The sequence below is a fragment of the Haemorhous mexicanus genome, chromosome 1 (genome assembly GCF_027477595.1).
Source record: "Haemorhous mexicanus isolate bHaeMex1 chromosome 1, bHaeMex1.pri, whole genome shotgun sequence".
Taxonomy (NCBI): domain Eukaryota; kingdom Metazoa; phylum Chordata; class Aves; order Passeriformes; family Fringillidae; genus Haemorhous; species Haemorhous mexicanus.
The window spans coordinates 104,990,915-105,004,922 of NC_082341.1; the positions used below are offsets into that span (position 1 = coordinate 104,990,915).

At 38.6% G+C, this 14,008-nt stretch overlaps 1 protein-coding gene across 1 annotated transcript; it reads left to right on the forward strand.

The window, feature by feature from the left end:
* Positions 1-2,197: 2,197 nt before the first annotated feature.
* On the forward strand, positions 2,198-3,157 carry MC2R (melanocortin 2 receptor). Its single transcript, XM_059853350.1, has one exon. The coding sequence runs from the start codon at positions 2,198-2,200 to the stop codon at positions 3,155-3,157; it is 960 nt and encodes a 319-aa protein (XP_059709333.1).
* The last annotated feature ends 10,851 nt before the right edge of the window (positions 3,158-14,008 follow it).

Sequence of the window (14,008 nt, forward strand, 5' to 3'; positions counted from 1 at the left end):
AGATAATAACCTTTGATGGAACCCTCATAGAATAGTGTGCAGTAGTCATGTATACATGCTGAAATGAAACAAGATGGTCTTTTTTTGACTTTATATTGATTATTGGAAAACAATATTAACTGATGTAATTTTTCAGTTTATTGTAAATGCACCAAAGCCCTTATAAATTCTCTACTCTCAGCTTAAAACAAAGTTATAACAAATATAACAAATATAACAAATTATAAGCACCAGATGAAATATACCATGCCATTCATAATATTATATCTTTTCAGCGAAGGAAACTTCATGTTTTTCAGGTAGATTATTTCAGCAATATGACTATATCAGCAAAGAAGAATTCTTGAAATACAGTTTTGACAAAATGGCAACTTAATAAATGTTTGCTAGCTGATTCTCCTGTTTAAATCCTATTTTAATGAAGTTGTGTCTGAAGTGTCTGTGCTGACTTCCTATAAAGAGTGAAAATTGGTAACAGAGTGCTAGATTAGAAATCATTAAACTTAACTGTGACAGTAGCTCCAGGTGAGAATAGGGAAAACATATCATTACAAAGACATTGTCAAGTTTCTTATTCTTGTTAGTAATTCCTTCCATCACATACTGACAGATGCCAGCCTAATTATCTTTGGGAATGTCCACCCATGCTGCAGTGCAATACAGTTCATTTTTCCCACTACACAGCCTGTGTTTTCAGATATGTATGGGTACTCTCCTGAATGCCTCCTCTTAAGGGATCTAGTTTCATCAAATTTGTGATGGCTGGTGCTCCAAGCCTTGTTTGTATACAAAATAAATGAAACTTTTAACTTCTCCCTTTGAAACTGTAACTGTGTGTCATAATATTCAGCAACCCTGACTATAAACAAATGTCCAAAGAAATTTCAAGATTTACTGACATGAAATTTCAAGATTTACTGACATGAAAGTGTCAAAGAAAGCTGGTTTAAACTTAAAAACAGAGGAGGAATAATGAAATTTTAGACTCATTTAGGCTAAAAGAGACCCTTTAAGATCATTCAGTCCAACCATTAACCCAGCACTGCTAAGTCCACCACTAAACAATATCCCTAAGGGTCACATCCATACCTCATCTAAATAACTCATGAGATGGTGACCCAACAACTTCTCTGGACAGCCTGTTCCAGTTCTTGACAACCCTTTCAGTGAAAATGTATCTGTAAAGAAGGGGAACTTTCTAAATACCAAAACTGCATCTGTATTTCCCAAACTGACTATGAAGACAGGAAGAAAAACTCTTATCATTTATGGGTCATATCCAAGCTAAACTAATATCACATCAATTTATACATTAATGAAAAGAGTAAAAAAGTCTATTCCTTTGGAAAGATTCCTATATGCTTGGATGTAGTTTAGATTAGGATCATTATGGGAAAAGGAAATGCTGAAATAATATTTGGGGTTTTATATAGTTGTAAAATACAGGCAAGAAAAAGTTGTACTTTGGATCTTAGAAATAGTTCCATGGAATCAAAAGACAGTTTCAATTCTAAATGAAAAGGAAGCCTCTCACTAACATCTAACATGCCTCTAAATACATCAATATTTACAAACGTTCACATCTAAATTGAGGGCATTTCATTGCACCATTAACAGTGTGGAGGTAAACATGTTATTGTTCTGAACAAGAGTTTATCTTGGCATTAGTTTTATTTGTGTCTAATAATGCTGAAAATCTTGTGAGAACTGCCAGGCTTTCTCAAAGCAAACAGCTGGGCCAGTAAAGATTGCCAAACTCTTTAAGTCAGTCAGATTAGTTCTAGTAAATGTGGGATGCACATTAGTAAAGAAAATTACACATATTTTTTTAAATCACTTTGAAGCTAAAAGAGAATTTACACTTTGATTCTCTTTAAGGTTCAGTGAAGCCTTGAACAGCTCCTATTTAATCCCATTTTTTTCTCTGTGGTGATTATAGGTGTGCTTTAAACTGCAATAGATGATATTTCAAACATCTATTTTTGACTCATGTGTGTGGTCAATTTCTTCTTGATATTTGTGTTTCTACATGTCTTATTGTAGGAGAAATTCCAGATATTTCAGTTAAGTCTTAAAGTTGACCCAGATGAAGGAGAGAGCCTTGATCAAAAGAAGAATGGTCTGATTGACAGGTCAGCTTCACAATAAAGCCAAACCTGAAAAAGAAGCAACCCAGACTTTTTCCATGACCAGAAGAATGAGCACTGAGAGACCTTCCAACTTAATCAAACACCCAGGGCAGACAAGCATTCCATCCCTCGAAAATATAAGTGATTTTTCATTAAATATCACTGACTGCATCCAGATTGTTGTGCCAGAGGAAGTTTTTTTCACTGTTGCTGCCGCTGGGATACTGGAAAATCTACTTATCCTCATTGCTGTTGTGAGAAATAAAAATTTACACTTGCCCATGTACTTCTTCATTTGCAGTTTAGCCATTTCAGACATGTTAGGTAGCTTGTACAAAACTCTGGAGAACATCTTTATCATCTTGTGCAAAGTGGGATACCTGACACGTCACGGAGACTTCGAGAAAAAACTGGATGATGCCATGGATTCCATGTTCATTCTGTCTCTTCTGGGGTCTATTTTCAGCCTGCTGGCTATTGCAGCAGACAGATACATCACTATCTTCTACGCTTTGCGGTACCACAATATCATGACACTGAGGAGAGCCTTGGTTATCCTGGCCATCATCTGGGCGTTCTGCGCCGGCAGCAGCATTGCCATTGCCCTCTTCTCCTATGAAGCAGCAACAGTCATTCCCTTCACCATCCTGTTCCCTTTGATGATGTGTTTCATACTCTGCCTCTACGTCCACATGTTCCTCCTGGCTCGATCTCACGCCAGAAAGATCGCCTCGCTGCCCAGCAGCACCGTCCATCACAGAACTAACATGAAAGGCGCCATCACACTGACTATTTTTCTTGGAGTTTTCCTTTGCTGTTGGGCCCCCTTTGTTCTTCACATCCTCTTAGCAAGGTTTTGCCCACACAACCCTTACTGTGCCTGCTACATGTCCATTTTCCACGTGAATGGGACACTCATCATGTGCAATGCCATCATCAACCCTATGATTTTTGCATTCCGAAGCCCAGAACTGCGGAGTACATTTAAGAAGATGTTCTTCTGTCCCAGGTCAAACTGCAACTGGTGAACACTTCATCAAAAATAAAAACTATAGAAGCACTTATGGGGTGCTGTGCAACATCAGTGTGAAGAGTTAAAAATACCAACAATTACACCCAAAGTAATGCCATGCTTGTAGTATGCTGCCAGAGATTTTTCAGAGTTACCAAATAATGAATAAAAAATAAGTAATCATACAAATCTTTGTCAACCAGACCTCCACACCAAGCTAATTCTGCTGAAAATTTTCATTCAAGGAAAAAAAAACCTTAAAAATGTCTTAATTACCTTTTGTCATTTCAGAAAAATCCAAACTAAAACTTGCATCATGTTACCTCAAATAAGAGCAAATTCATTTTGTATCAGTATATGTATCAATAATTATTTGTATCAATAACCTCAATTCAATGCATATACGAAGTTAAAATTCTGTTGGTTAAATTGCAATGAAGTGAACATTTTTTTCTAAACTGTGCATTTGTATAAAAGTATATGGTCAAGTAGAAAACATGGACCTGTAATTTTGTTGTAAAAGGGAACTCAAGACTCTTCTTTAGCATCTAACCTCCTGAAAACCATGCAATAAATGATCTCTAAGTTTCAAAAGCAACTTTTGGAGCGTAAGTCCAAAAGAATAGGATATTTTGATTAAAAAGCTATTTTTAGTCCCTGAAATGTTGTTTCCAACATAAAGTTGTCATGCCAGCAAACTCAGGTTTTGAATTTTAAAACTCCTAAGCCAGGTCTGAACTAGCAAAGGGAAATGCTGAGCTGGTCAGTGCCAGTTCTCTTCAATAAAATAATAAGCTCCACAGACAGGAAAAGCACTTTGATTCAACCATGGCATGCTACAGCAAAGAATTCAAAAAAATGTAATACCAGAGATAAAATTCAAACACTTCCAAGGAAGTCAGCCACCCAGGTAAGGAAGAAACTATCCAGTCTGGAAGGATGCTACAAAGCAGGTTGTAATTTAGAAACCCTTGTGAGAAAATTTTGAATTTTTCCTGCCAAAATAATACAGAGCTCACAAAACTTTGAGGCAGAATGGCTTTCAGCAGTAAAACATCCTGAAGCAGTCCAGAGCATATGGTGAGGAATTAACCTCACAGTAGTTCAAGGGAGTCATTCAGCTGTGCCAGAGAGAAGTGGTAAGAGAATTTCAAGAGTATGGAATAGGGACAAACCATACGAATTCAGTTATCTTGTGTTTTCATAAAGGACAATAGACCTGAAAGCCTTACAGACCTAGAAAAATCAATTGGAAAAGAGATTCTAAAATGAAAATTTTTCAAACCTATGCATTTATTGCAAAAAAAAAAAAAAAAAAGCTCATCTATAAAATACAAGTTTAGAAGGGAGCTCTGATATAATCACGTATTTAATTTTAATAAGAATTTTCTAATTTCCATCAAATAGCAGAATAAATGTAAAGTTGCACAGCGAGAAATGACTGTTAGAATTGGGGGGGAAAGAAAAGAAACATACAGTGTTAAAGAAAAGGCAAAACAAAATATCTACAGTTTTGCAGTGCCTTGTGCTCACAAATGATTAATTTTAAAATGATAAAAACTATTGGAAAGAAAATCATGATTAAGGCAGTGCTTATATTAACTCTGCAATGCATGAATTATCAGCCAAATGTTCCTTCCCTCAAAACATTCTTTTCCATCTGCTTCCCTAAAGCAGACATAGTTAAGAGAGACAAGTAGCTTCTACCATGTTAGAAGTGAATGCATCCTGTAAGGAAGACTAACTCTTCACATGCAAAGACTCCACATTCACAATGAGCTCCCCAAATGTAAATGATTCTTATAACAAAATTATTCGTACCTCATAACACCTAAATATGGAAAAATAATCATTAAAGAAAACACCAAACATTTAGCCCCACAATGAGGAACACTCAAGAGAGACTCATGTCAAAATCAAAAATTCAGCAGTAAAAAATATTATTGAAATTCTATTAAAAGTCCTTTGATAAGGAATGCTCTCATGGAGATGCGGGCAGTTAGGGCTTGGAAAGGTACCCCTGTGAAAGCAGGGGATGGACAAGGTCATGGCTACAGCAGCCCTCAGGTGGTGCCACCAGCTACTGCATTCTTCCACCATACCTGCCAGTGGCAGCTCAGGGCAGTCCTGGCAGGTGTGGCTAGTCCTGGCTGCCTTTGGCCCTCATCTGATTGCCCTCACCTACAAAGAGTTTCAGGGACTGGCTGGTGCCAGCTTCCCTTTGCAGCATCCCCAGGCCCAGGGGAAAGAAACAGTGGTCACTCACAGACCCCAGGAGACAGAGACCAGCTCCCACCCATGCACTGCTGGTTTTTTTTCTTTGCTTTGCAATGAGGACCTGGGCTTCCACCTCACCAAACAAAATCCATCCCATGGGCACACCTTTGATTGTGTTCCTCTGAGCCCTCCTTCAAGGCAGAGCAAACTGTTCTCCATTAACCCACTGCCCACTCTTCCCCAAATATCCCACTGCCTTTCCCAGCACTATCCCCAAGCCTCCAACCACAATTTATCTGCAAAACACAGAGCAGCTGTGGTTAAGCAGGTTATGGACCAGTGAGAATTTTTTCCATCTAGCTTGTTAAAACAAGTCAACACCTAGGCAGTAAGATTTTGGTAGGCTTTATCCCTGTTTTCTTTGACTTGAAAATATTTCTGCAGTCACTGACATTGAATCTCAGATTGCCATGAGATCCAAGCACTGTCTGGAACTGGTTCCCACCTCATTTTACCAGAAATGAAGTGCCTGTTCTCTGTAGCCTACCTGGACTCATCCATGAATGCACTCAAATCAATATCCCAAAACATCTGTTCCTGTCATGATGCCTGAGCCACGCCCAAACTTACAGTTCAGGGCAATCTCTTTAAACTGGTGTAGATACTTGATGGCTCTTACTGTTGTACTCTGTGTCTAATACACAGACAACCAGCAAGACTGGAAAAGGCCGCAAGGTAGACAAGTTGCAAATCATGAAAACTGCTTCTTTTTCTCCATTTTTGTGTTAGAGACAGCAGGACTTACCATGTTCACTGAGTAAATTTGTAATAAGTGATCCTGTGCATTTGCAATACAGCTGAAATCTGTGTCTACAATATTAGATCTCAAGCTGAGCCTGGGGGTTATGTAAGGAATCGATATAAAATTCAAAATACACATGTAAACTTTTTTTCAGTTTGCACTAGTTATGATTAAATAGAGCATTCTCTTGAAAATATTCCCTTCCTGGGAAGAAAGAGTCAGGAAGAACACAAAATATATTTAAATAAGAAAGCTTCTAGAAATATTTTAATTTTTCAGTCTGCCTGCATTTCTTGCATGTTAGCAGATGGGTAAATCTCTATGCATTATCTCCTAATTGCCTGTAAATTTTTACTTGCATTTTAGTTGTCCACTGTCCAAGCAAGTTTCTCTGTCTCACATACCAATGTCTCCATATATTTACCTATGTTGCTTTTTGAAGGGGTTCTTTAAGCCACAATTTTTGAAGCTTTCATTGTATTGTGCTGAAGTCACTATTGAAATTCTCCACTGATATATTAACATGTAGAAGTGAAGACTTTTCTCAGATTTTGGAATTTCCCTCCATCTGCCCAGCTTTAAAAGTTTAGGAGGCAGAATTGTACCTTAGCTTTGGGAGAAAAAAAGTTTGTTTTGGATTCTACCAGAAGCTAATAAGCCGGAAAGGAACATCCAGTTCTTTGAAGATCACAGGCAATGCTACAATCAATGTTTCATTTGGAAGGGTCCACAGAACTTCACATGCCTGTGGCAACAAAACATTTCCCAGTCACTTACTGCAAAACCAAAGAAGAAAAACTCCTCTTCTCTTTTTATTGTTTTGAACTGAACTTCATGTTCAGGAATAAAAGGAACAAATCTGATAAAAATACCCAGGGGAATTATTTCCACTGAAAGAGTTGGTATGCCAGTGAGAGACAAACTTGCAGTTTGATTTTGTTTACAAATTAGCAAGACAAACACAGTTTATTCATGAGAAAATATAGTTTAGAGTTAGTTTATTTATGTGAGAAAAATCTTGTTTCTATGAATTGTTTTTCTGGACAAGATTTTCAGAAAAATATGTGCCCTGGACTCCTATCAGCCAAACAAAATTTCAGTTTTTCAAACAAAACTACACTCTTCAAATGATACATTTATTCAAACAGAATAAATAAACACAAGTAGGGCCTGGTTTATTAATTCTCTCAAGGTAATTTCAGCAGAGAGTTATCCATTGTGTCCTTATCATTCAACAGCATTTTAATACTGCTTTATTTGAAGTGTCATTCCTCAGAAGACACAATGCTGTTGTAAGCTTCCAATTCAAAGAGGATGACTTAAAGTACAATTCTGGAGAGCTGAGTGTGCCCACTAAACAAGTGTTTTTCATGTCCACTGAAAGCAATTTTCTTACATCCTCAAATCCCCTCATACCTCTAAGACAAAATCAGACTCTTGAACTGTCACACATAGTCTAATGAGTAACCATTAACTATCAAATAATTCTGCATAACTCATCTGGATGTACAAATTCCTACTAACTAAAATTATTTATTACTTTTGAAAATTGTGGGGGTTTTTCTACATTAAGACTATGAGATGGGTTTGTTAGTCCATATTCCATTGCTTCATCAGCACTTTTACACTACCATTTTTTACAATTTCAGTCCCCAAACAGCTACCCCCACACTTTGTACTATCTGGATAAAGATTGTACATTTGTGGAGTTACTCCATCAGCAGCTTCTCACCCTCTGACAACCTAACCAGGGACAGAGGAGATGGAGCACATGGCCCAGGTGGGCACTTGCAGTGACATTTCAGCTATAGTTAGCTGTACAGAGGGTCTCCAATACAAAAAGACAGATTGACCTGTTGGACCCCAAAGGAGTCCCATGACCCCTGCAGTGCCCTGACTCTGACCTGGTGATTATAAGGTCAGGCAATTAAAAACCACTTTCCCAGTGTCTAAAGCCTCTCAAGAGCCTCCGTGTTATCACATCATGAGAGCATTCAGCCCTGCAGGAAGTCTGGGCATCAGAATAACACCATGAGGCATAATGCAGCCTCTAAAACCAGGAAGAAATGTCTTCAGTCCCTTTAAAATCCCATCACGTAGGTTTTTCTGGCTAATTGTCCCTGACAATTTAAATTTGGTCTCAGGGTTTGGTGGCATCGAAAGTGTTGGGTAAACGTCTTCCAATTCAGAACTAGCTTCCCAGTCCAGGGGCTCCTGCAGCTAATCACTTTCAAAATTAATTATTATTATCCATCATTCTAAATATGCATTTGAGCTTTTGCTTGAATTTTAAAGAGTGATCTACAGAGTTGCTTAATGCACCATTTCAGTCTCACATACCACAGTCTTACATTTTCATTTACTTGAGAAAGGAAACCACTGCCAAGTAATTTGGGTAATCATACAATCCCGTGTGACAGCTAAACCTGTCTTAACTGCCAGCCTGTGCAATGAGATAAAAAGGGAAGGAAAAAGGGCTTCAGCCCAGTATGGAGCAGCCTATGTCAGAGGGCAAGCCAAGAGGAACTGATGGAGGCCTCAGGGCTCTCAGATGCACTTTGCTTCCTCTCCGATCACAGCAGAGCCTTTGAAAAAAGGGGGATTGGATAAAAGGCAGCTGTTCACTCCTGGGTGAGCAGGAGGTGGAAAGAAGCACAGCCTTGCAAGTAAGAGCTGTCTGGTTAATAGGGGGCTGAGACTGGCAGCGTTTCCCATTAGAGGAGCTGGCACTAGGGGCAGTTAAAAGCCTGGGAATACACCCAGGGAAAAGGGTTGATGAATAACAATATTTTTTTAAAATAACGGTGCTAAATGAGCAAAATCAATTGTTCAGCTTTTTTCTGTACAGAAGGGTCTTTACTGAAGGTTTTGTCTGGGTGGCTAAGGAGTATCAGGGGCACAAGAAAACTCATCACACAGAGGCATCCCTGGGTTTCCAAGCTGGAAACTTTGCAGGCAAGGTCAGGATCAGGTTAGGAGAGATAAGGGCAGGGAAGAAAAGAGTAATTTCTAAGACGGGTAGCACAGCATGAAGTAAGCAGAAGAGAGAAAGAAACAGGTGGGGAGGACCTATTCATCTTGCATTGCTGGAAAGAAGTGTGTAGAACTGAGAGAAGGAGAAATGAAAGAAGTAACATTCATGGTCAGACAAACAGAAGGAGAAATGAAAGAAGTAACATTCATGGTCAGACAGAATGAGAGGAGTGAAAAGAGCAGAAATGTCCAGAGCATGGCTTTTTCTTCTGATTTGCAATAGCAACCAAAAATCGGTGCATCCATTTGATTTAGAGATCAAAGACACCTTGAAGCCTTATTTCTTTGGATATGTGTAAATAAAGTGACACTATAACTCATGGAAGGAATTCAAAACAAGTCCTGAAGAATTCATAATGTAAACAGGGGTCATGTTTGTGCTTTATGGCTTAATGGTTAATTTATTTTTCATTTCCTTTCAAAAATGTTCCATTTCTTCCCTAAATCATCATCATAATATTCTCTATAATGATCCTGGTCACTGTTAATGTAGCATGTCTGGAGGTCAGCCATAATACAGTCAGATTAGGAGTGATGCTTCTGGTATTTCAAAAAAAACCCTGGTCATTTAAATTTAAAACATATTGCACAATCATTTGAATTTCAGATGTTGATGTTTCAAAAATATCTCATGCATTGTATGCTTTACATCCACTCTATAACTAAGCACCTTACAGTACACTTTCCTCAGCTGATTGTCCTTCCAGCAACTGAGGCATGAATGCAAAATTTTGCTTTTACATGGCTGAAATTACCTAATGTAATATCTATACTTACATTCAGTAGTCTATTAAAATGTTTGTCTTCTTATATTTAAAACAGAAAGCTTGAAAAAAAGGCAGTGCTGTGAAAAAGAAGGGCTAAACAAACTGAAGGACTTTGGTGGAATTTGAAATAGTAAGATCTTAATCTGTTTCTGTTTTCCTTGCAAGCAAATGCACACGAGCTCAGATGATTCTTTGTATTGCACTAAGCCTGTAATGGAGAATTTCTCCCCTAAAGAAGAGAGATACATTTACTAAATCATCTCATATTCCCTGCAGCTAGCTTTGAAGAAGAACAAACTCTCAGTTAAAGGGTTTGGAAAATAATCTCCTGAGGCAACATGATAGGAAATGAGGGGGAAGCAAAAGGTCTTCTGAATTAAGTTAGTCTGCTCCTCCAGTGCTTCCAGACATATTAATGAAAAAGCCTTCCCCCTAAGGAATATGCCATACCAACTGGCAATGTTTTGAAACAAATGCCTAAAATAAGAGGCAGAAATAGCATTTGGCAGTTCAAAAATGCATCTGTTCTCTTAATGATACTTTCATATCAGTGTTTTTGGGTCATAGATGAAGCAATATGAAAATGAAAGTGGTTTTACTTCAGACGAGTTTTAGTTACACTGATTTCAAGCTGAGGCACACTTTTTAGTCCATTGATCAATGTCTTCCAAAAAAATATATTTGCTCAGGTCTGCTAAGTCCTGGAAAGGTATCCTTGGCTTGGTTTGTGCACTTGACCAGTTACCAGCTTCTCCACAACAGAGTGAAATGCAGATTGCCTTGTCTGTGAGTTTGTGGCCCCAGCTTCATGAATTAGGACAGCAGTGGGGAGAAGAGGCTTTTTCCATAAAAGAGAAATCTGATGCAGCTGCAGAACTGGGTGACAGTCCCTCCAGGTTCTGAGAGGGGATATTGGTAGGAGAAGCCAGACTCTAAGGGTACAGACCTCTGCAGCGAAGCAAGGCAGCCAGAGCTATAGGATGGGTGACACAGAGCAAAGGAGTTGCCAGCAAACGTAGCTGGCAACATTTAAGAAAAATTCAATTAAGAAGAAAAAAAGGCAAAGAAACTAACAGTAGAAATAGTGTCAGCTCTCAAGAGAAAAATGTCAACAACCACTGCACCCAGGATACTGTGGGTTGCAAGAAGTTGGCACAATAGTCAAGAAATGAGAAATGAGAAAGGACAAATGACAGAATATTAGGAACTAAGTTTAAAATGTATATAATTGGTAAAAAAGGAATTTCATTCTAACATACCTGCTTCTAACCTAGAAATCTGTGAAAAACCTGAAATGCACTCTGATCTTTTTTGCCTTTGGAATGATATTCTATCTGTTGTTGCCTGCATTAACTAGAATCCCTTTTATCCATCAACAGTAGAGACATTTTGCTGCATTTTAAAAATCACTTTTTAAAAAATCATACTTTGCACTTTCAAAACCTATTGTTTGCTGTTAAATCTTCTACACTTTTTGTCATGACCCACTCACCCCTTTCTTGACTTAGTTGCAAGAGGAAATTTTAAAGTTCCTCTCCTAGGCTAGTTCCCTACCATAGGCAGGGTATTTTTTTGAATGACAATACTTAAATTTACAGTAATATAAGATGGAGTGAAGGTCCTCTGATTAAGTAATGAACACATTGAAAAGTGGGAAGGACGTGTTGTGACATGTGGGTGAAATGTTCTTGTGACAGGTAGGAGCTCCCTCATGCTTTCCTCCAAAAAAGCCAAGGTGGGCCAGACTAATCGTAGTGTCTGGGCTGCATTACAGGAAAAGCTGCAAAACATTTCATCCCATCCTGACCACTGTACCTAAAGCACCCCAAAAACTAGGAAGTCTTTGCTGTCAGCACACACACACACACACCTCCACACACATCAGGTCTCTGCAGCTGAAAAAATTGTTCTTTAAAGGAATTAGTAGATTAAATTAAAGGACAAAATTATTATTAGCTGGCTAAAAGAAGACTGTATCTGGAAACAGAAGCCAGAATGCAGCCAGCTTCTATTTCTGAGGAGGAGGTTAAGGAAAGAGAAGATAAGGAACAGGCTGATAATATTCCAGGGAGGGTAGAAAACAACTGTGTCAAAACCCAAATATCGTTTATCCTGCAGGAAAGTTAAAGGTAGAAAAACCATGCCTACAATAAACAGAGTGAATTCATTAGTTTTACCACTTAGTGGTACCACTGTGTGTGTTTTTTATGGGATTTTGGGCCCTGTTTATATCACGGGGACTTGACGCTTCTTTTTACCAAAGATACACAGCAAGAGCAGTGGATTTACTGTGTGGAATTGAACTGCCCAAACAGTTGCTTCCTTAAGGAATAGTAGCATCTCTTCAGGAGACAACTGCTGTAGCAAAGCATAATGGTGAGAGTAAATAGCAGATATTTGAAATGCACTTTCAAATATCCACTTCCATGGGAGCAAATTAGCCATAATATATGGAAGGCAGTACCCACACTCCAGCCAGCATTATTTCTTCTCCATTCCGTGGTCACCTCTTGCTGTCTACATTTCAAACGTATGTGCACATGCTCAAAGTTTAGATCGAGATGGAGTGTGTCCTCAGCTGTCTTAAAATAAATTTGTGTATTATCTTTGGCATCTTTTACAGACCATTTGACAAGTTACCAAAACCACACTTACATATACTTGAAACACCATTGTACCCACCCCTAAGACTAAGCAGGCAGCAGAAAACAACAGGGAGGAGAAATGCAACCATTCTAAGACATGAGGAAACCATAAATTGACAACCCATGAGGACAAGAGAAGCAACTGCCAAGGGACTGCATGTCTTTCATGCTGATGCACAGCTTGCTTAAATCTCTCCTTAGTTTTTCCGCCCATGACCTTTGGATCTGTGTACAGATGCCTGCTGTACAGTACCCTTTTGTTCTAGGAAAAATGTCTTTCCCAACTATAGTTCTCAGCTGGTTGCACAAGTTTCCTAATAAAGAAATGAGCTATTACACCAGTATGGCTTTAGGTCCCTTAGAAAGGTCACAAGTGTCTGTGCTGCTGTAGTGAAATAGGAAGAGCCAGAGGAACACATTCCCATGCAGAATCTGATCTAAATGGAGTCTCTCAATGGAGGTTGTTACAGAGACCAGTCCTCTTGCCTTCTTTTACAGGGGGTGAGCTCTACCTACCCTGAAAACAACTAAAAAGAAATAGGAGGTGACTCTTTGACATTTAACTAACCACCTCACAATTTTTTCTCCACTAGATTGACTGAGTTCTTGAACCACATGTTCTGAGCTGCCAGCACTCTCTGCATATCTCTGACATGGGATGCAGTTCCACAGAGCTATTTGTACATGTGGGTAAAATAGGAAGGTTAAAAATAGCCACCTAAAAAATTTTATCAGGAGGTTCAGATGTGTTTGATGAGCTGTCAGCATTCAGATCACCAACATGTGTCGCTTGTCAGGTGAATAAAGGAAAGGATAGATAGGAGATGATAGACAGACAGACAGATAGTGTTCCATCATTATCAAGCTATTTTGCCCCTTCAGAAGCTAAGTTGGCCTCTCAATAAACAGGACAAAAGCTTCAGAGACAGAAGCTCAGAGGTAAGAAAAAACACATTTTTGGGAAGGGCAAACAGAAGCAGCCCAAATAATGATGCCAGTTTGATCAAAGTACAATGGACAGTGGCTATTTCCCACTAACAAATGGACATGAAGGAACAGTGGTTGTAGGGGAATGAAAACCTTCACATCCTTGCAGAAACAAAAAAAAAACTGAAAGAGTGTTGCCATCTACAGTGCTTATGAGTTCAAGACCTTAATGATGAAGGAAACCTCTAAAAAAAGCTACAGCTTTTGTTAAGGGAAGGTAATGAATTATCCTAATGAAGGCAGTTTTCATGTTAGTGCCAAAGACAGTATTGCAGTCCAAGGAAAGGTCCAAAATTTCTCAAAATGAAAGCATAAATCTATGTCTGATATGTTATGCCTCATTTCAGAATAGTATTTTATTTGTCAGAATGCTACTTCTGTTCATCACTTTTACAGACAGGTGTTTCCCAATCTCT